Genomic DNA, 23,635 nt, shown 5'->3' with positions numbered 1-23,635 from the left:
TGTGCAAGAGGGGAAAATCCATTCATCGAAGCCAGGGTGGAACCATAGTGTTTTATTGTACCCTCTGAGCTTTTAGTTTAAGTAAGAAATGTACATTTTTGCTGCTTATCTCATCTAGCACAGCTCTCATGCTGGCCACTTCAGCAGGAGAAATATTAGCTTCTTTGAGTGGCACTGTAAATGTGTAATTGCTCGTAATCTTTTTTATTTCTTTTCTCTCTCTCTCTCTCTTTTTTTTTTTTTTTTTTTTTTTTAATTTAAACAGACCTTATGGGCAGTTTCTCCCTGGACTGCAGTTCCCTTCTCCGAGCTCTGGGGAGGAAGATGCCTGAGTCCTGGGTGAGCAGAGGAAAGGGGCTGCTGCCCAACCCTTCTTGGTGTTGGTTCACATTCAGTTCTTTCATTACTTGGATTTCTCTGGTTGTGGTGACTTTCCAGCCTTATAGAAATGCCTCCAAAGGTGAGGCTGCAGGTCATCTTCCCCAAGGCCTCCACTCTCCAGCCTCTTAGGCAGCAAATCTTTCCCTTCATTAATTTCTCCCCCCTGGCCGCAGAGGCTCACTGCAGTACCTTGACTCTCATTTGCTCTTGGGTTTTGTCCCAGGCAAGCTGTGCACAGGTGAGAATCACCCATGAACCAAAATGGTTTTGGATGTAAGAGCCCTGTCGTATGTTTCTACATAATCACTGAGTCGCTGTATCATTAAGGTTGGAAGAGACCTCTAATATCACACAATCATAGAATGGTTTGGGTTGGAAGGGACCTTTAAGATCATGTAGTTCCAACCCCCTGCTATAGGCAGGGACACCTCCCTCTAGACCAGGTTGCTCACAGCCCCATCCAGCCTGGCCTTGGGTGCTTCCAGGGAGGGGGTATCTACAACTTCACTGGGCAACCTGTGCCAGCATCTCCCCACCCTCACAGTAAAGAATTTCTTTATCCAAGTCTTTAAGTCCAAGTCAAATGCAACCATCAGCCCATCACCCCTCTGCCCACTGACCATGTCCTGCATAATGTTCCAGCCCCATGCCAACGACTGTTGATAGAACCAGAGTGGGAAAATGCTGCTTTGCTCACACTCCTCCGTGCTGCCTTAATCACACCAGTATCAGTCGATGCTTCATGCTGCTGCATTTTCTCAGCATAGAAGACATCAGATCCAAACCCTGGGGAGCAAATCTATCTCTGGATGAGTGCAGGCTTTACCTGGGAAAGCAGACTTGGCAAAAAGGCCACCGTTTTGTCACACATTTATCCACATCTTAGAAATGTGTCATAGTAATTTTTCACTGAAAAATCAAATCTTGGTGTTTGAGACAACATGGTTTGTTATTTTCTTATACAAAGAAAAAAAAAAGGAAATAAAAAAGGCTGCAGTTTCACTTTCAAGCAAAATAGAAGCGATTAAAAAAAAAAATCATCTTTTGGCAAATGTGCACACAAAAGAAAATATGGAGCCAGATCTTCAGGTAGCATAAATCAGCTGCAGTGAAGGAGCTACACTGATTTACATCAGCTACATGTCAGCCTCTAAATCACCACCGACACACTGTTGAAAAACAAGCATTTCCAAGCATCAGAGCTAGAGCTGAGCAATTTCTTTCACTAAACCACGATTCCTTTCTACTCCTACTTCCCATTCAAATGTATGTGGAAGTGCTCCTTTGTGCTTTGAGGTTTTGTTGCTGTTCATAATGCTTGATTCCTTCTCAGGGCTTTTTTCCCCCCTCCCTTCTTTCCCTGCAATGCAAAGCACAGTGAAATGAAGTGCCACTTGCCTTCTGTCCTCCCTGGGTTTTGTGGCAGTTCATTAAGAGGGCTGAGCTGTGGGCTCTGGATGCAGTTCAATACCACATGTATTCTTGTGCTGAGATTTATGCCTTACGTTCAGAAAAGATCTTTAAATCAAGCAGCTCGGTAGCAACTTCCCTGTCTCTGGATACCCAGAGTGCCCATGTGCCAATCATCCCATCACTGGTGCAAGAGGAGCAGTCTGCCCCTATGTGAGCATCCTCTAAAGAATGGTTTCCTTCCGGCCTCTCTGTTACTTTATTTATTGATGTAAGAATCACTTTGAGCTGAAATTTCACAATGGCTCTTTGAACGTCTTTGGGCTTAAGCTTCCTCCATGCAGCTCAGCATATGGCTTTGCTGAAGACACAGCCCTGTCCAGTATGTAAGAATCTGACGGTGCCAACTTATAAAAGTTTCATGGTACACATGTCAATACCAAATGCATAAAAATGCAAGGATCGCGAGCTTTTAATTTGTTTTCCAAGGGCAAACACAGGCATTTTTGCAAGTAAACAGTTCTAACGTGTTGTATTTCATACCTGCAGTGCTTAGAGCCTTGAGCTCATGCCTATGGAGCCATGCTGGGTTCAGCAGGAGGAGCTCTGCTCATCTCTCCCCACGCAGGGTGCCCCTCCGTGCTGCGGGGCTGGGTTGGTGCATTGCCGGCTGCGGTGCCGTGAGCCCGACTGGCATGGGGTCCAGGATGACCAGCAGCTCCAGTGCCCATCTGTCTCTGTGGCTGGAAAAGCATAGGATGTAAATTATAATGTTTGTCTCACCTGAAGAGCAGCAGTTTGACTTCCCAAAGGGCTGCCAGCAGCTCTCTGTGCTAATTCCCCCACCTCCAAGCAAGGCAGAGGGACAAATATCCCCTAGACTCACTGTTGTGGAGCTGTCCCAAAAAGCCCACCTGTCCCTGTGCAGAAGGGTCAGTTTGAGGCTTTTTCTTCACAGTACAAACTGAGATGTCAGGTGTGTTCGATACTATAGATTATAGCAGTGCTTCTGAATGATGGGAGTGCTTGATGGCTGTCATTTACTGTCGTGTTTTATTTACTCAGCTGGCCTTCATCTCTGGCTTGGGCACTTTATTAATCTGAACAGTAAAAATGGATCTGTGTGCTCTTAGAGCTGGATGAAAAGCTGGGCTTCCCATCTTCTGAAACATTCTCCTTTAGGAGGGAAAAAAGTAAAATTAAAAAAAAAAATTGCTCCTAAATGAGTCTTGAAACTAAAAATCTGCTTCATTTCCTGAGCTGGAAGTCCTGTTCTGTCCCCTCTTCATTGCTAAAAACAAGGAGCCACTATCTCTGAAGGTGTTCAAGAACCATGTAGACATGGCACTGAGGGACATGGTCAATGGGTACATTGGGGGTGCGTTGGGGTTGGGCTTGGGGATCTGAGAGGGCTTTTCCAGCCTTAATGATGCTGTGATGCTCAGAGCAATTTATGTGAGCACAATGGGTTTCTTGGATTTGGAGACAACCCAACCTGAGGTTGCTGGTTTTCTTAAAAAAAAAAAATATGTGCCACTTTTGAGTCATTGAGCCACTGCTTTTTAGTTCGGTTTTATAAATCATCTACTGCACTTTGCTTGTACTCCTTATCACAGATCTGATTTTCCAGTGGAGAGGTTCTAATTACCAGCAGGTTGTTGAAGACCTGGAGCTCTGTTGGGTAGAACTGCCCTGTTTACCAGCGTGTGTCAGCAGAGGAGAGGACTCGTGGTAGCCCTACAGCTCCTCACTGGAAATAAAGGGACAGCATGAGCTCTGCAACCTGGGGCAGTGAGAGGACCCAAGGGAATGGCATGGAGCTGCGTCAAGGTATGGTTGGGTGGGGGTGAGGGAAAGGCACTGCCCCAAGCTGCCAGAGTTCAGGAAGTGCTGGGACACCCCTCTCAACCATAGGGTTCAGGTGATTCCATATGGAGCCAGGAATTGGGCTCAGTGATCTTTGTGGGATATTCCCCCCAACTCAGGATATTCTGTGATCCTGTGTTGGTTTACTACGTGCACGGACAGCTCTGTCCCCTCTATGGGAGCACACTGGGACCTCACCTTGGTGCTCAGTCTGCTCACAGGCAGGGCCACTGTATCCAGACCGACACTGGCATGAGCACTCATCTCCCACCAGGACAGGTTCGCCATTGTTCTGGCACGGCCCACAGCGACAGGCATTGAATTCCAGCAGGTATTCATCCAAAGCCTGCTTCAGGTGCTGCCGTTTGGTTTCCATGTTGCCAGCATCACTTCTGCGGAGGATTTCATGGATAGGTTGCAGCTGCACAGGGTGGAGATAAAGAATGGAGGTTGGGGATTTCAGCTGTGCACAAACTCAGGTGCTGCAGAGAGCAGGGAGATTGCTGGGTAAAGGCAAGGCTGAGAAAAAGCTCATTTGTCTTCCTCGACAGCTGCATGGATGTGATGCAAACGTTACCACCACTGATAGTGCCTAGTGAGAAACCACTGGTCCAAAACCCTTCCATCTTAGAGGTCTGTGTGGGAATGGCTTCTTTTGACATGCTTTGGTTTTTCAGTGTGGATCCAAATGATAAATCAGAACAGCCCAGTAAGCCCGTTGTTTGATTGATTTCTTACTGCTGCCACAGTGTCAGGTTCTTGCACGCCTTTCGCTTTTTTGAACCAAAACATTTAGGTGAGAGCTTCAGACAGCGGGTATCATCAAAACTAAACAGTGAGAATTTTATCTGCCTACATCTTGCTCTTTGATACTGTGAAATAATGCTAAGGCATCTACAGCTTTAAAAGCATAGCAAGCTTTTGTATTTCCAGTAGCAAAATGCAGTTCTTGTATATGATTAATCAAAATATCCAGATGTAGACAGCTGTAATTGTAACCCACCTTCTGCTTTGAATCTACTCCATAGGATTGATGGATTAGCCAAAGGGCAGCAGGCTCATACATGGGAGGCAGGGCTCTGCCTTTTGAAATACCCTGAGTGGCTGTTTGGGGTGTGTTACATATTCAGCTATGTTTAGAAAATTGGTCAATTAGAAATCTCAGCCCTTCCAGTTTCACCAGTAACAAAAGGGACCTTTAAAGCAACAAGCTCAAGGCCGATGCAAGGACGCATATCTATATGCCTAGCATGCATCTGGCTGAGAACTGGTGGGCACCAGTCCAGGATAGTCCTTGGGCATCATCTCATTGCACAAGACACACGGGGCGAGGAGGATCAGAAAGGCTTTGGGAAGAGCTCTTAGTCAAATTTGTACAAATTCGTTTAACAAATGAGCGCGAGCTACAGATAAGCACTGCTATAGTGGACATAGGCACTTATTGGCAGCATGAAACACTGCTGGTTGCACAACGATGGCTGAGCTCTCAAAGCAGCCAGCAGAGAGGTCAGCATGTGTTTTACTGGAAAACTGCAGTAAGTTTTGCCCAGAGTTGATGGGAATTGGTGAAGAAAGGTGAATAACCTGAAGCATGCATTCAGCTATGACAGAAAGCACTTGCTCTTTAGCTGGCCTTTCTGTTACCAGGGTGCTGCCCAGAAGGCTTTGCAGATTCCCACTTTCCTGACAATAATGCAAATAATTCCCAGTTCCGCCTACCTACTTCTCTTTCACTGTTTGGCCCTCTTGCTGTACTTCTTTCTAATGACAGCAAGGATGGCTATGGCAGTGCGTCCATGCTGTGACCCTGGTCCTTCCTTCACACTAGGAAGCCCTGTAGGATGCCTCGGGTGAACTTTCCATTTTACAGAGCATCCAATAAAATGGGAGGATGAGAACTTTGCTGATTTTTATGGCCACGAACCCTCCCTGCAGAGCATGGGAAGAGATAGGACCCCACTGAGAAAGTGGTTTTTCCTGCTCTAACTCCTGGAAGCACCCATAGCAATACATTTTTCACCCAGAGGGTGATGACACACTGGAGCAGGTTGCCCAAGAAGGTTGTGGATGCCCCATTCCTGGAGGCATTCAAGGCCAGGCTGGATGTGGCTCTGGCAGCCTGGTCTGCTGGTTGGCAACCCTGCACATAGTAGGGGGTTGAAACTGATGATCATTGTGGTCCTTTTCAACCCAGGCCATTCTGTGATTCTGTGATTAAATACCCACCCTGGTGTGCAGAGGTTCGCTAGAACCACTGTGGCTCTGAAGCAGGCAGAATGTGAACTGTTTCCCATGAATATCCTGCCTCTACAGGAGGCCAGGAGCATTAGTGAGAATAATAGGGGTGGATGCAACCATGGGGAGCCACTCACTGGGAAGCTGTTTGGGGACACATCACAAACTTAACTCGGCACTAATCCAGCATTAAGCTCCTTGTCTGCCTCCCTGCTGATGCTGCCAGCAGGAGATGTACTCCCCATTGTGAAATGAATAAGAGGTTACTAGATCAGTGGCCCATTACATTTAATCTTGTTCTGTGATGGGATCACAATAAAAATACGAAATGATCTGCTCGGCTACACTTTCATTCGTTATAGTGGCAGAATTTCTTCAACTGTAGAAAGCCTTACCTCAAAATCAATAATAGCTGGATTATATTTTAATGACCTTCCCCAGAGCCGATACGTGTTGCTATCCCAACTGCTTAAGGGCTGTGCACTGTAAGAGGTATCTCCACCCTTAATCCGGACAATGATATCTTCCATGACTGGACTGTTGCTCCCAGCATCTGAGAAATCAGCTAACATACATATATTTAGTTACCACATCTACACCAGAAACTGCAGAGTTCAATCATCATAGGGACTCTCAGTGAGTAGTACCAGTGCTGGACTCCCAAAATTAAAGGATGCTCCATTTCTTTCTGCACTGGCAGAGCGAACCCTCTCCATTGTCATAAAGTGGTTGGTGACAAGTTAAGCATTGACAAATGCCCTAAGCTGTTAAGACCTAAGGAGGCTGCACATCTCCAGCCTTTATGTCTGCTTAGCATGGATGCAGATCTCCTTGTCTATCAGTGGGGTTTTCTGCTTATTATGATCAGTTTTGACTTATTCAATAGACACCATTGTTGCTCTCTCTTGGTCTGGCATTGACCCCATGGGTCACAACAAAGTCTCCTGCATGTTTGGTGACAAATGGGACATCTACAGAGGGACTGGAGCCACTTCCAAGGGAGCATGGGGGCTTGGATCTGATTTTTACATCTCCCTGGTTCATCCCTGCCCACCCTGGGGTGGCTGAAGGGACTGGAGCTCTCCAGTCATCCACTCACTCTACTTACATTTCTGTCCAGATGCTACTACTTCAATTTCTTTCAAGAGGCACCCACTCCTGGAGAGGGGGACCCAAGTATGCTTTTGACCCACCTTGGGTCTGAGCTGTGTCTTGGGCTGGCACCAGAACACCCTCTATACCTTGTAACCCTACCTTAACCCACAGGCCCAGTGACAAAGGAACGGAGCCATGGACTGTATCTTAGCAGACCACTATCCCATCACCATACCAGCATTCAGAAGCTGTTTCTTTGCGCAGACAGAGAGTGACACAGATGTTTCCCAGTGCAGCATAAGCTTTCTGGCTGACATGCCCAGTGAGAGGCCAAAACAGGTGGTTACCTCTTCAAAGCTGATGTCTGCGAAGCAACAATGCAAACAGTAAATGCAGTGGTTAGTACTGAGTGGAGGGTTTTCATTTTCCCACTTGTGTATTTCATGTCAATGAGGAAAATAGTCAGCTAATTACATTGCCTGTTACTCAGGATTATTTCAGGCAGAGAACAGCCTTCAGCCTCACAGTGGCAAAGCCAAGCATTTATTGGGTTGTATTGGGCCATATTAGGTGAATAAGGAGACTTCCTTACCGGTAAGTAGTTTCCTTCTTATTAAATAAACAGAATATCTAAACACAAGCCTTACAAGCATGTATTTCTTTCTTTGGCTTATTTATTTAAATGGAAAAGATTTTGTAGTTTTTGTTTGTGGGTTTATTGTTCGGTTGTTTGGTTGGTTTTTTTTTTGGTGTTGGTTCTTTTTGTTCCCCCGACTAACTTATAAATAGAGTAAAGCTGGGAACAGCAGCTGAAATCAACAGGTTGTTACTAATTTTCCCAAACTAAGGATCTGACCAATGTATAAGCAGCACCTTCAGCAGTCACTTGCTAAAGCTCTGTCTGCTGAAAGCTGCAAAAGCCTTGCTGCATGCTGCTGCTATAGTGCTGCCACATACATCATCCAAATATGTAACTGGAGACCCATGAAGTGACTGCAGAGGGGAGAAGCAGACTAATGAGGTGGTTTCACTAAGGTAAGCAATGTGCATATTTCATATGGTATAGTTTTATGTGTATGCTTCAGTCTGCTGCAAATGTAAGGCTGTCTTTTGGATTAGTTAAGAAATCTTTTTATTTCAATTAATGTGAGGATTGTAAGAAATAAGTAACTTTCACGATGCTCCTTTTGTCAGACATCCTGCTCTTCTTGGCAGGATTTGTGCATTGTGACTTAATGGTTTAATGATTGAGTAAGTCTCCAGTTAAGCCTGACCTAGAGCACTGAGCTTGCCTTGTACTAGGGAGCAGCACACTCTCTTGCTTGCCTTTAAAACATGAGTAAAAACTATTGTGTTCTTCTTCTACCCCATATGTCTTAATGGGGAGGTGGAGGGTTGTGCAGAGTGTGGAGTTGCTCGGTGTCTTCATGTACGTGCTCAGTGCCCTAGGAAAGGGACTTCAAGTCCTGTGCCTGAAGTGACATTCCTGTGAAACACTCTAAAGGCTTCATGGGGAATTACATCTCCATGCAAAATGGAGCCCTTGAGGAAGATCAAATGGATAATACACAGTTACTTGTAGTAAAGTGTTCGACAGTTGTAAGTGCAGTGGGTAAAGTTCACTCACCCAAAGCACCGTGCGTGATTGCTCATCTTAGTGTTGGAGGGCTGTAAAATTAAACTTGAGGAATGCCCTGGTTAATTGATTTGCTATGGTTCCTGTTGAGTAATTATGTACAGCGAGGGTCTGTCAATACAATTTGCTATTGGTTGCAGCAAGATCGGGTCTTGATAAATGCAAAGTAGTTATCATTGCAAAAAGATGGTCATAGAAAATATTGGCACTTGAGGGAGGAGCCCTGATAGTTTTTTATGTTATGTAATTTGCAATAGTTGAATGTGCTCAAGATTTACTGCTTTGTTTTGAATTAATCAGAATGTATGAAGACTTTCTAATTTACTCTGCGCGTAATGTTTCTCCCATAAATGTTCTTGTAATGTGGGAACACATTACGCTATTTTCAGCTAAATAATAGAGTCATAACAATCTATTTTTAAAAAAGCAATGAAAAATATTGATGGCAGAGTAACAAGGGACCTTACTCTGACAAAAGCATTTGTTTAGTTCACTTGTGGCCATGTTCATAGAAGGAATCCATTGCAGCCTGAAAGCTAGTGATGGGTCTGGCTGCAAAACTGCAGTCCTGAGCTCTGCACAAGTTGGTTGTGGTCTGTTTGTGTGTGTCTTAATTCAGAAGGTGACTTCATTATCAAAATTCAGGTTTCTCAGGTGCTTGAAATCTAGCTCATGCCTATGTCTAGTTGGCTCAGTGACCACCAGATATTTCTCATTTAAGCAGAGCTCAGCCAAGGGATTTTATTTCCTGGGCATGACTGGCTCAGTCACCTGTCCACAAAAACAAAAGGATCGTTTTCTCTTCTAAAGCATTTAATGTGTATCTTCCTGGGCTAGTTGGACTGTCAGGATGTATGGGTGGATCTAAAGCAGGAGTTGTGCTGCTCAGCCCTGCAGGAACTCAGCTTCAAACTCATTTTTGGAAGCCCTGGTTTTCAAGATTTGAGAGCTTATACCCTGATCCTGACCATCCCTCAAGGGAGTTGAATAAATCCTCTTGCAAATACAGCCTTCAAGCAAGCATAGCAGTGATCACCAATAGAGAGGCCGTTTTTTTCCTCATGGCTTTGCACAGTGGCTTATCAGTCACTGCAGGTGGTCCTTCTGGGTCTACATCATATGATGCAGAGTGCTGTTGATTTGATAAATGTGGCCTTTCTAGCAGAATCAGAGTTAGATGGAAATTACACAAATGTGCCCCATTAGAATGAAAATTACATCTCTACTGGGGCACATTTTCGTCTTTTGCTGAACTTCAGCATCCTTCTTCCCTAAAAGAGGGCATCTTGTAGCAATAAATATACTCCTCAGATACATAATAAGCACGAGAAAGTAAAATAATAGCCCTCCATCCACATGTGCTTGATTAATTCTTCCTCTGAATTTGGCAGTCTGTTTCCTGACAACTTGCTTGCCAAGACTGTGTTCGCTTCTACGTCCCTCATTCTACAAAGTGAATAAATAATTTGAAGAGGCATCATGTTTCCAAACATTGCCAGTTGAGGAATTCAGAGAAAAATCTCTAAACGGGTAATTTCTTGCAGGAAGATGGCATGGTTAGTGCTAGCTATGCAGTATGTAGTTATTCTAGTGCTGGTGGTACCAAACCATTTCAGACTGGAGAGCAGAACCATGCAAACTGATGTAACTTCAGCAATTTGCACCTGCTGTCCAAATCCAAGTTTATTTTGACCTGAATTCCCATAGGGGCATAGGTACCCTCAGCAGAGGAGAGTGGTGATGTTTAGGCAAAGCTGGATCTGTTGCACGATTGTCACCTTTGCAAAAGTTGGCCATCTGTTTAGTGTACTCCATGGTACCATGTTACTGTTGTTCTGCATCTATGTTTTTGATTAGGTAGAGTGCTAGGCTTTGGCTCTCTGGTAATGGCTATTTCTACAGTCTAGGTATCTGCAGTGGATATTTCATTCAATGAGATTTAGAGGCACAGCTCTCCAGCCTCTTAAGCTCTAATTTGTTGAGAACTGGAGCTGACAGAGCTCTGGTATTCTTTGGATATGAGACTAGCCAGAGTAAGATGGCTGAGGTATTGCCAAGTGCAATGGGTTATTTCCATTTGCACAGAATTGAAGCCCTCGTTTTTAGGATGCAAAAGTGTCAGTGGGCTCTCATTCTTTACTTTGGATGAGTTTGCAGTCCTTAAGCATCCATAAGGTGGCCAGAACTAAGAACCTAGGCAATAGGAGAAGTTTAGAGAAGACTAGCAAGTTACACTGGAAAAAGAGAGAAAAAGATATTCAGATTGCTTATTGAACTACAAAAAAACTTCACCTGGATTCTTCTAAAATGAGATCAGGAAGAACATTTTGTGACAATAAAGCTTCTCCTCTGCTATGCATCAAGTAGTATCTTGTGAAGAACACGTGGGTACTCATACCCCAGCCCTGCTGCATTTTGGGGATTTTTGGTGGGTATATGTCTATCTTGTGATGAGAAATAGGCTCTCTTTTCCAACCTGGCTGCTTAATGAGCACCTCCACCCACCCAGGAGCCACCAGATGGTGGACTGGACCTATTCCGTGATCTCCAGGTTGTTAAATGCCTGGTTTAGAGCAGAAAGCTGTGAGCAGAGAAGTGCTTGTGTCGTTCTAACCTTTCCGTCTCATTTCTTCTTTGTTAACAACGAGGATGTACTCCAGGTCGCCTCCCATAGTGCCAGATGTCATGAAATGGGTGCCATAGTCGTTGATGAATTTGGCATACATGCCATAGTTGTAGGTATCTGGAAGTTCCCGCAGGGAGATGAGCATGTCTTCATCCAAAACTACGTTGTTCCTTCTCATCTTGAAACGGGCTGTCTGCACCTTGGTCGCAATTCTAATGAATCCAACGTTCTGCAAGTAGAAAGGAGCTGACGATCAGTATTCATAGAGGGGCTGGGGGATAGAAGGTCATTCCTTGTTCTCCAGTTTGCAGAGAAAAACCTGACTATGACTGCCAGTAGGTGTTGCAGGCTTGAAAGCAGTCCAAATTAAAATGAAGTCAGTGGTAATTTTAATTTTTTTTTTTCAATGTCTCGTTCTTGTGTGGCTATGTGAGGTGGAGGGCAGCATAATGGTTTGGATGGTTTGGATTTTTTTTTTATGTGCAAATATAGTCAGAGCTGAGCTCTACAAGGTTCTTTCTCATCTTCTATTTCTGCTGTTTCTATTTTTGTTATTCCCTTTTGTACTTTGACAACCTTGATGAGGCTACAGGAGGATACCCTGTCTGGGAGGGGAGTATTTACTAACCTAACAACATATTGGATCTAACAACATATCCATGGCTCCTCTTCCAGACCAATCATTGCCTCAGATACAATGCCAATGCAACAGAAACAGCCCCTTAAATGATTCCTCCCATAACAGATCATTGTTCAGCTGCAAGTGAATCTAGACAAGTGCTCAGTAAATGCTCTAGTGGTGCCAATTTCAAGCAGATTAAGGGCTTCACACTCAGAACGCTATCAAAATAATTATTCTTTATAGTTTGCTATCAACAGCCAGGAAAGGAAACAAGGCATAGTGTATGTGGGAGATACTAGCATTCATGTTATTAGATAGGGGGGGAAAAATTGTCACAGCTAAACCAAAGTGAAACGTGCTTGTGAGAAATAAGCCTTATTATTGGAAGCTCTGATTTTCGTCACATTGCTTGAACCTCTCTTCAAGAATAGTGCATTTGCCTATCATAAGGCAGCTTATAATAATTAGAACAAGATATATTTTTTAATGGAGATCATTCCCCAGGGACTACTGTTTTGATCAACATTTTGGTATTTCTTCTTCCCTCATTGTTATCTCTTGTATTTTTTTTTTTATATGTGCTTAATGTAGCCATGAAACAGGATGGGGTGGGGTGACATGTTGTGGTACTTGGTAATTCAATTCCATTCTTCCTCTCTGTTTTCTGAAATGTAATAGGAACAACAAACAGGCTTACTAATGATATATATTTGCAATTACATGAACAAATTAAGGTAGAGTTGCTATGTGTTCAAAAAAAAAAAAAGTAATTAATAAGCAGGCAGAAGTTACAACCAGACCATGCGATGCACAGATGAGATGGCTGGAGTGTACGCACTGCTGATTTTTATTTTTTACCTTTGCAGTATATTCTGTGAAATTCTTCAGGGATCCTTTGCCACGTGATAAGGTGAAGCCGAGGTTCAGTTTGAAATCTATTTTTTGAGGCCCAATCCCGATGGTAAAGCCCCCTCCTTTGAATTTATTACTTTTGAGGGCATCAATCAGATCTTTTGAATCGTCGTAAAACTCAGAAGAGAATCCAGAATCAGCATGAGCCTAAAGTGGAAAGAGCACACATTAATTTCTCGGGCATTTCCCTTTTTAATCCTTCCCTATTTCTTCAAGGAGTTGGTCATACCTCTGTTGAATCCAGTGATGCTCCTGATGGTGTCAACGCTGCCTCATCAATGAGAGCAGAATAAAGAATGGAGCCACATGCCATTTCATTTGGAAGTGTGTGGGAAATGCAGATAAAGCCACACTTTCACAGCTTCATCTATCCACATGCAGGGGAATGGCTTGTGTTTAACCACCAAAAGAAATGCCATAACAGGCATTTATAAATTATAAAAACTCTCCTTCCGTATCCTTACAGCTTTACCAAATTCTGACTGTTTTGAGTGATTTTTTTTTTTTTTTCTTTCACTCCTGCCTGCTTCAGGAGGAATTTACTTAGAAAAAAGATTCAACTGCAGTAATCTGGCCACTTATGAGGGCAAAGTTAGAAAATAAACATTGTTCTGCCCATGTTTTAGAGAAGTGACCTTTTCCATGACAGCTCTGCTTTGCTGGCGTGTGGAACTCAGCAGCCCTGCTGAGCTCAGGCTGTGCCACTTGCTGTCTCTATAAAAAGCCAGATAAATTACAAACACTGAAAAAAGACATCTCCATGGGTTATGAGTGTCTTCCTAGACTCCAGTGTCTATGAAGACAGTGTGTATATGGGACATGCAGATAAGGAGGGGAATATTGCCCTTTTTTGAGCTGGTGGCTATAGTATCACCTTCAGAATTCAGACTAATGTTTCTTTTAGCCGTTCCAAGGACTTAAGTGCTTCCAAGGATTGAATTGCTAGCATTGTTCTCATTTTACTTATGGTCAGCTTCATCCCTGGAGAGGCAAGTTTCTTCTGCAAGCTCTACAGGTCATTAATAGCAAAACTCAGAATTTAGAGAGGAAAAAAGAATTATCTTGGCTTTGTCTAGGGTAGAATAAGAAGTGGGGATGCCTGGATGATAAAGCACATCAGTGCCTTGATGTGCCATAAAACTGCTCTTATATCACCAGTTGTCTATTGTCTTGGGACAGCTGGAGGAAGGTAATTTGAAAGACAACGTGCAGTGAATTGTCTCCTCTGATATAATGTGCATCTTTGCAACAAGTTTGGCTTTTTAGCTAAGGAAATATTGCCAATTTTGACCATCCGAGTACTTACTAGGAATTGGTATATGTGGAAGTTGTAAGGCTTGAGGAAATACTTCTCATCATCTCCATAGTACAGGCGTTCACACGTGGCATCATACCTCAGTGCCCTCCACTCCCCATTGTAGACAGATTCGCAGTGGCCTCCCAGAAATTTAGGATCATATGTGTACTTTTTCTCCTCTTGTGTTAAGATGTTGTATCTTTCAAAAGAAATACCATTCAGAAAGTTATCTTTAACTCCTGTTCTCTTTTTCTAGCAGATTCTGTCGCATTTCTGTCCTCTTCTATACATGCTACAGTGCCACATGTATCCATCCTTATATCCACCTTGGACCTTAAGCAGCAAGCATCACCTGAAAGCTGAGTCTGCTCTCTCTGTGCTCTCTCCTTCCCAAAGCTAACTGAAGGCAAATAGCCATTTTATTTCTAAGACGCTGGTTTGGACTCAGATGTGAGAGATAGAAGTCAGTGAAGTTATACAATCCATCCCTGTGAGTACAGTTGTGGAAGTCCCAAGTACTGGGATTCCTCCAGTCCCAGTGAACCTTTCACGACCTGGTGCATCTCAAAATATTTCCTGGCTTCACTGTAATTGTTGCCTATCTTAATTTCATCTCCTGCCTTTAGTAGTGGTCACATTTTTATTTATTTATTTATTTTTTTCTCAGCGAGTTAGTACCCTCCCTGGACTTGAAGTCTCCTATTGGTTTGCTAAGTTAATCCCTTATTTCCTTACACCTCCCTGTTCCTGCTCCCAAGCCATCACAGTGCTGCCCTTTGAATTACTGGGAATATTAAGTAACAGGTGGGATTTCAGTGGCTCAAAATGAAAGCATTATTCAAACTAGACAGCAGCATTGCTCCTCACAACAGGGAATCATCAGTAAGAACAAGACAGTGCTATTGCTTTTGTGCGCATGAGTTCTGCAGAGGAAACAAATCAAAGCAGTATTGAATGCAGTGCTCAGTGCAAATTAACATAGGTCACAAAGAACTTTGGATACGCCCATGCTCTGAGCATTTTTCTCATTGACTCCAGAGCCGTCGGGTCAAACAGGTTGGAGAATTGCCCAGTGAATGGCTACGCTGTCATATTGTAGCTCATGTTCTCCAGATGGTACTAAGTAGCATCATGCTTAAAACACAAGATCTAGGGCAAAAGTGCCACAATAGACGACTTGACTTAAAATTCATTCTAGATTTTTTTTTTCTTCATATTCTGTAACAAAAAGAAAAAAGAAAAAAGAAAAAGAAAAAACAGAATAATTTTTTTTTTCATGCATAGAAGTACTTTCTCCGGCTTATCATCATCTGGTGCTCAGGCTTTCTGCTCTGACTCTGTGCTTCAAAGTCCTAAATCTTGGAATCAGGTATTCTCTCTGGATGCAAGTCTCCGCAGAATGCTGCATTTCCAGTATCTACTCTTTCCTTCAGTATTCGCTCTTACGAACTGGAGAAAGCTGTAAGTTAACTGGACCCAGAGAGTAGTAAAAAAAGTACAGAGTGGCTGAGGCTCTGGTAGTAAACCTGAGAAGAACTGGAAAGAAAAGCTGTACTGAACCCTCCAGCCTTCAACACTGCTACCCATGGTAACATAGGGCTGGTACTCCCCTTTGGGTTTTGCATGGTGTGGTATCAGTCCATGGAGCACTGCTCTTATTAAGGAAGGGCAATATAAACGGTCCTGTTGTGATTGCTGAAGTGGCAGCTATTGATTAATTACTCACCCTCGTGCTGCTTTTTCAGACCCTGGGATGGGGAACAGATTGTCACAGGGGCGTTCAGTATCTTCTTCTTCACAGTCATTCTCATCAGACCCATCTCTGCAGTCTGTATTGCCATTGCACACGAGATGCCGTTTAATACAGCGACCTGGAGTGCACACAGAATTGTTTTTCCACCTTCAGGAACCCTTTTTACATTTACTTTGCTATTTGGCAACTATATTTCAGTGCCACAAGAAGCCATGCTGTGTGCTAAACACTACACTCTTCCATCAGGATCTTATAGCAATGATTATTGCTCAAGAATAAATGTTTGCAGGAACTGCAGCTTGAAAGAGCTTTTGTTTTGGGTGTGAGGAGAAAGCCTTGATGCAGCACTCATGGAGAGAGCTGGTGCTGCAGATGAAGCTATGGATGAAGCAATGCTTTAGCTGAGAGCTGGATGAGAGGGAATGGCTTTAAGTTGCACCCTGGGAGGTCCACGTTGGGTTAAATGAAAAACTTCTCTGAAAGAGTGATCAAGTACTGGCACAGGCTGCCCAAGTAGGGTGATGGAGTCTCTATCCCTGGAGGTGTTCAAGAACTGTGGGGATGTGACACTGAGAGATGTGGTTAATGGGCAATACTGGTAATAGTTGAAACGTGACACGAATGGATTTCTGCTCTGCCCACCCAAAACCTTTGGCTGGAGTTGGAGTCCAATTCACTCACCGCTCTCCTTGCACTGGAAGTCATTCCCACAGCTTGGAGATCTGGCACAGCTCTTCCCAGCACTGCAGCTTTGCTCATCCCAGAGGGGCCCCTCGCAGCGCTGCCCTCCAAACATTGCTGGCTGCAGCAACGTCCGGTGCCGGTGCTGCACAAGAAAGAAACATCTAATTTGTTTCCCTCGGATGGATGCAGATTTTAATTACAGCACTGATCCTGAGATGTTTCTAATGGGTTATTAATGAGGATTGCTGCTTTTAAACCTGGGGGATGAGAAGAGCCAAATCATTTCCAGATTAAAAGCACGAGAACAAAAATATAGGGATATGAACTCATTAGAAAGCAAAACTATGTCAGGTATTTGAAAATGAAGACTTGAATTATGAGGGCGTCTGGAATGATATCAGAATTTTAGAACAGGAATAGATAAATGAAGGTTGCTTTGAATTTCTTCTCATTAGAATATTTGCATTAAGAACCAGGGGATCCATAATTAATTCTGAAATTGAAAAGGAAGAAAGTCTTGGCCAAATATTCTGGCCTGGTTCTTCCACCTTTTGCTTTGATTTGGTGTTCTGCAGCTCTGCTGCCTTAAATTTATTGCCAGTTTACACCAAAGCAAGAGCCTCTCTATGAGAGGAGCACCTCCATCGTGTTTGGGTGAGTTTACAGATGCTTCAGGATGATGAATATGTATCATATGTATAATTAATGTGTGTACATCCTCAACACATGCACATCTGAAGATAAATGAATACATTACAGTGGAGCCTTACTTTTCTCCCTTGGCAAGGGAAGCAATCAGTCCATTCCGACCACTGGCTCAGCTGACAGTCGACAGGAGCTGGAGAACTAACATCTCTGCTGCTTCTTCTAAAGAGAGGGAGAGACAGTGTTCTGAGGGCTTTGAAGATGAGCTTTATGAATAAGATCTGTGTGTTCTTCCAATAGGAACTTATTTTGTATGAAATGAGAAGGCCATCAGTGCCAGCTTCCTTCCTGAGAGAAGGCAACCAACCCTTTCCAATAGGCTTTCTCCTGAGGAGCACATCACAAAATCTGGGAATAGTCATTCTTGCCACCTTGGTCTGAAATCTATTGATTTCGCTTCTCTTTAACACAGTTCTGAACCTATGGTCAGTATTTTGGCAAACAGGTTTGACCTCAGGCTCAGATGCTGTGTGTGGTCGTGGGAATGGCTGCAGCAGTGGCACTGGGTGGCAAGGCACAGAGCTGTTTTGACCATGAGGATTTGTTGGCTGATGATTTCTAAAAGGAAATGCATGCCTTCTGTATGCTGGGGAGGGGGAGATTAAAGGAAGATATAAAAATGGAAAGTGGCAGAAGTAATGCATCACAGTAGTCTTTGGATCAGAGTCTCTGCACATACACTGAATAGTGCTTTATAACAGCAAGAAAATATTTGTCTTGCCACCCAGCCCAGTCTTTGTGATCTCTGTGTTTCTGCCTCAAATCCTACAACCTTTATTTTTATAATGTGTTTCTTTGTCTTGAGAAGAAATCCCTGGTGTAATGATGTGACTCTGAGTTTGCCGCAGCCTTCAAAGCATTTTGAGGGGTTATTCTGAGTCAAAACATTATTATCGTGATGTTAGTGATTAACTAATGAGCAGTCTGTTTCACTTATGAGACTGCAGTCCAAAGAGAAACACTGATAATTAGTGGAGCTGGGAGCACTTTGGAGATTAATCAGCGAGCCCACTAAATTGGCACCATGGTTAGGGTTAGGGATGATGGGTGATGGGAGGGATCAAACCTGCTGCACCCTAAGGAGAACAGGGAGCCTGAAGAAAGACCCTGTGCTGGAGATGGTGCTGCTGTCGATGCCTTCTGGCTCTGTCAGGAGGATTTGTGGGCTGTGTTCTTCAGCACTTCACCAAGTGCTTAATTGGTTCACCTTCGATCGGATTTTACATTTACCTCTTCATTATTCTGCCTTGTTTGATAAGTTCATCAAACATCAAAAATCTCGTCTTTGTTCATTTTCAGGAAGGATTATCAGAATAAGCCTTCATAATTAAGTGTATCACTACCATGATTTTCTTTCCTTTCTGCCTTCTCCTTGTCTCCACGTTCCAATTATCACTGATACCCTTTTTGATCCTTCTAAATCATATTTGCCTTTAGAACAAGCCTGAAATTAATAGCTGTAGGAAAAAAAAAAAAAATGGTTCTGCCATCATAACACTGTAGCTTTAGGAAAAGTAACTTGTTTACTTTCTTCCTTCAAAGCCTAAGTGACGCTCCTATAGGTTAATAATTGTTCAGAGGGGAAAAAATAGAGAAACAGGAATCTGGCTTGGATTGGAATCGGGTCAAATGCAAAATAATTACTGTGAAGAAAGTTATGAACAATATTCCCTTGTAAATTTTCCTGTAAAAAAAAAAGGAAATTCAATCCAAGTGACCAAAAATGATACGGCGTCTTTAGTAAGAAAGTTTAAAGAAGGCTCAATTGCCACCTGTGAAAGAAAAACCATCGTGCAAACAGTACATATAAGAAGGAATTACGATGCTGAGCTCGTGCTTGGAGAACAGCCTATATATATATATATGTATATATATATTTTGTTTTCCTGGTAGCTGTTTACAGAGAGAGCAGTGTGCACATGCCGCGAGTCGGGACGGAATTGATGGGCTGACTGACTGGCCCCTAATTCCTGTGTGCAAAGCTGGATGGAAGCAAGCTTACCTCTGGGCAGGCACCGCCGCCGGCTCCCCGCATGCTGCAGCCATGGCCCAACGTGCTGTTATAGACAGCGAGCATATAGTGAGAATCAAGGGAGAAACCTGGCACAGGCTCCACCACATTGTTTTTCCATATGTAAATGTTTGCTTTAAATTAGCTGCAAGCAAATTCTTGAGGCTTCAGGAGTCTGTGGGGCTGGTGCTGCTGGAAAAAGTCTGGAGCCCATCGAGCTCTGAAACATGCTGGTAAATCATTGACAATGGCACTGACCAAATTGCAGAGAATTGGGACGTATCCAGGGGCCATTCCCCTTTTGGAAATACCCAATTTTATGATAAGAGAATATAGCAAACAGTCTGACTGTTTCCACATGATAGTCAGTGAAGCCCTACTGGGGCAGTTCCAGTTCACTTGAAGGAGGAAACTCATTTCCAGTTTTGGTTCATCTACTCTGCCCAGGGAGAGGTTTTCCAGCATGGAATTGAAGGTTAATTCAGAATTATGTTATCAGTAGCATATGCCATTTGGATACACCATTGCCTATTGAGCTTTTGTCTACTGCCATCCCCATAATGTATCATCTTGTGTCCAAAGATGACAAGAAGTTATCATAGAATCATAGAATAGCCTGGGTTAAGAATGACCATAAAGATTCTTCTCAGTTTAAATCCTCCTGCTATGTGCAGGGTCACCAACCAGCAGACCAGGCTGCCAGAGCCACATCCAGCCTGACCTTGAATGCCTGCAGGGATGGAGCATCCACAACCTCCTTGGGCAATCTGTTCCAGTGCTTCACCACCCTCTGAGTGAAAAACTTCCTCCTAATATCTAACCTAAAATTCCCCTGTCTCAGTTTAAAATCATTCCCCCTTATCCTATCACTATCCACCTGGAGCAGAACAGCTTTTACATGTTCTTATACAGGCACTGCAGCACAAGAGCCTAAATTTTTTTTTTTTAAAGTGATTTGGGACAAGAGAGATGTTTCCTAAGTCTGAAATATGTCCTCTCCCAACTGCTGTGTGATCCCATCTGTCAACTAATGCTTGTAGCTGGTTGGTGTCTCAGCATGGAACTGGTGGATGTGCACGTGCACAGGTATAAGACAGTAACATCACACGAAGCAGGAACACTGTGGGTTACTCATTATTAAGAAAACTGTCATAAGATAAGAATACTTGGCTTTTATGTGTCAGAAGAAATTAAAAATAGCCACTGAAAATCCTCTTGGTCATGCTCTAGCCCAAGTTGCCCCATACCTGTTGCCTCAAGGTTGCACGTCGCTTTCAAAATTATCCTCTGAGGAGTACTGGGCAGGCACAAAAAATGCACAAGAAATCTGTAACATTATCAGATATTAATAAAAATTAAAGTTTTCTAGGGAGGCTTTAGTATTTGAACAAGCACCCATATCTCCCAGCTTTTCTTTTGCTTAAGTAGGCTGAGGTACTTCATGCATAAATGAAGTGTCTCCAGCAGATGATTGCAAGCTTTAACTTCAATAAATTTGAGAGAAAGTGTAATTATTGTAGGAGAATCTGGTCTTGAGCTATTATAGCTATTAACCAGACAGTGAATTGTCTTCTGCCCACAGAAGACTGGGAGAGAAGTGTCACTCTGTGTATTTCCCAAATTAATTGCAAAGCACATTTCAATAGCTGGCATTGTAAATCATCAAAATAAAAAGACCTCTTACCATGTTATTTTAATATAATTAGAGCTCAGAATAGTCCTGGGGCTTGTCTTCACTAAACAAGAAGAAATGTAGCACATGGGTAAACTGTGTAGTCAACTGAAATGAAAATTGCCTTTTTGTGACCTTCAAGAGTATGTTAATGTAATCCTTACCTACTAATGTACTTCTGATGAGTTCGGAAAGTCTTTGTCCTTTCTTTGCCTACACAGGAAGAACTCAACTAAAGTTTTAGTCTTTGTATCAAACCTAAATTGCTTTTGCTGGGAGAAAGGCAGGGGACTGACTGAGGTGTGCCCTACTGTTGTCCCCTTGTTCTACATTGCACCCTTTTGTGTCACTGGGACAGGAGGACAGGGGAAGGTTTTAGCAGTGCTTACAAAGGTCAGGTGGGGTTGGACTCCATTGTCCATCCTGTGCATCATTATCCATCCTGGCATTGGTCCGATCTGTCTTCCTTCCAAATTTCTACCATCCCTCAATACAGCGGGCTGTCTTGCACCATCAAACTCCTCCCCAGCGCTCAGCAGGGCTGTTGAAGTGTTATATCTTTTCTGATACTGGCATCAGAAAATAGGCCATATATATATATATAAAGAAAGTTATTTGTGGACTGTCTCCCAGATAAAGTGCCAGGCTGCTTTGTGCAATCAGGCACAGCAACAATTCCTCGCTGGTGAGTGAGGTCGTTGGAGGGGAGGCACTGGAGAGATTTAAGCTGCAAACAATGCAGTCCGCATTAGAGGTGGAATTAAAAAGCCGTTCTCAAAGGTGTTGTGTTCCAAAAACTATATATATACATAAATTATAGTTCCATTTATAACATTATGAATTCAGCTTGACTATAACGCATGTTATCGCATTGCATAATGCAGTGTTGGATTCCTGTTTCTGAGCCTGGATTAACACTCGAAATCTCTGGCTGGAGGTGCCGTTGATAGCTGCTCCATCTTATTCTGGAGGATGGGAAATAGGGGATGGCAGCAGGCTGGGACCTGCAGCACTGCAAGAGGAGTCAAAGGCAGGGTGAGCAAGCATCAGGCACTTCATGGCCATTCCTGCTGCTGCAGAAGAACTCTGCTACCAACATCTCCTCAGAAGACAAGCAACTCCTCATTTAAAATCCTCATTCACGGAAAATCAGGGTCACAGGAGCTCAGCATGTAGCTGGACATGCTGCCATACATCTCACACCCAGGTTGCAGGAGCACATCACTTCCTCGCCAAACGCAGCACAGGACTTTGATCCACTTCAGTGTATTAACTGCAGCAAGGGGAGTTAATTTCTGCCTGCAAAATGCATTGATCTGCTAAACAGCATCTGAATAGCACTTCTGGTGGTGTGTCTGTTTGCATGAGTCTGGCTCTAAGGTGGTTATATTACAAGAATCTTGTTCAGTGATTTAGCCTTCTGATATGCAACATTTTAGTTTTAGTATATCCATATATCCATACAATTGTAGAATATTCTCATTTGGAAGGTGCCCACTCAGATCTGCTGAGTGGGAGTCAGATACTCAGAAGAATTAACCTTTTATATGCCAATATTCCATTTTTTGTAGGGCATTATTCACGCAATACCGTAAGTTCAAATAGGGTTGGTGACCATCTAATGACAGAGTCCTGCTCTATATTGTGGTGGGTGCCCCATCCCTGGAGACACCCAAGGTCAGGCTGGGTGGGCTCTGAGCAACTGATGGAGCTGTGGGTTTCCCTGTTCAGTGCAGGGCAGTTGAACTAGATGGCCTTTAAAGATCCCTTCCAACTCAATTCTATGATTCTGTCATTCTGTTCTGCACACTGTGCCCACAATGCTGTACTCAGTTCCCTGCTGTCGTGCTTTAGGAGATGTGACTGGCACCTGCCACGTGCCGTTTGCTTTCATGGTTCCCTAGGCATGAGTGTGGAGCAGCTTTTCTTTTGGAGTTAAGGTTGTTTTGTTTTGTTTTGTTTTTAATACAGAGATTGTTGCAAGGTGCAGATGTTCGGTAAGGTGAGATCAAGAGACTGTGCTCAGGGATTGGAGCTCTGCCCTTACAAGCCCTGCCATTTCACACTGACTTTGGACTGGTGGTGAGGCAGTGCTTTGAGAGAGGCCAACAGTGCTCCGTGTCACTGTGTGCTGGTGGAACAGGCATCCCAGTTACTGACTCAATGGCTGTGAGATGTGTAGGAATGGTCCTTTTAAGGACCAGATGGCCACCACAGCCCCATTGCCAGCGCTCATGGCTCTCAGTGGGTCTGGAGCTGCACTTAAACACAGGGACAAATCTGTGACTTACAGCACTTAAAAAGAAGCACGCACTGAAGTGTTTGTGGGATTGGAGACAACGGTAAAACTTGAACACGAGAAAACAGTTAAATTCACTTTCTTGATTGCTATAGGTGAGCTTGACACAGAACTTGAGAATTAGCCCCACAGGCACATACGTTGGCCTCACCTGAGCTGCACTTCATCCCGTCCCAGAGAAGAAAGTGAGCACAGAGATTGATAATACTGCATTTTCTTCGGTTTCTCGTTGATGGCCGTGATGGAGGCACTAGCGGTCCTCTCTCCCCCTCTGCTGGAGCCCTGCGATAGCTGCTCCTGGCAGCAAGGCTGAGATGCGTGGGGAGGGCTTCCCGGGCACAGAATAAGGCCAAATCATATATACCCTTGTGTATACGTGTACAAATCATAAATACCCTTGTGAAATCCAGAAGTAAAAAAATAAAAAGTAA

General features: G+C 43.6%; 1 protein-coding gene across 2 annotated transcripts; it reads right to left on the bottom strand.

Moving 5' to 3' along the window:
* Positions 1-1,269: 1,269 nt before the first annotated feature.
* C8A (complement C8 alpha chain) lies at positions 1,270-19,444 on the bottom strand. 2 transcript variants are annotated; one of them, XM_085231314.1, is made up of 12 exons: positions 19,225-19,444; positions 17,288-17,384; positions 16,515-16,659; positions 15,807-15,951; positions 14,090-14,279; positions 12,730-12,930; positions 11,238-11,478; positions 7,223-7,351; positions 6,288-6,457; positions 3,856-4,078; positions 2,335-2,534; positions 1,270-1,550 (listed from the first exon to the last, which is right to left on the bottom strand). In XM_085231314.1, the coding sequence occupies exons 1-11, from the start codon at positions 19,341-19,343 to the stop codon at positions 2,383-2,385; spliced, it is 1,812 nt and encodes a 603-aa protein (XP_085087440.1). In that variant the 5' UTR covers positions 19,344-19,444; the 3' UTR covers positions 1,270-1,550; positions 2,335-2,382. The 2 variants fall into 2 exon arrangements, with proteins under 2 accessions (XP_085087440.1, XP_010714379.2); XM_010716077.4 differs by lacking the exon at positions 1,270-1,550 and having other exon boundaries at positions 2,246-2,534; positions 19,225-19,443.
* Between the last annotated feature and the right edge of the window lie 4,191 nt (positions 19,445-23,635).

The sequence above is a fragment of the Meleagris gallopavo genome, chromosome 10 (assembly GCF_905368555.1).
Source record: "Meleagris gallopavo chromosome 10, MGAL_WU_HG_1.1, whole genome shotgun sequence".
Taxonomy (NCBI): domain Eukaryota; kingdom Metazoa; phylum Chordata; class Aves; order Galliformes; family Phasianidae; genus Meleagris; species Meleagris gallopavo.
This window is presented reverse-complemented; position numbering and strand designations above follow the sequence as displayed.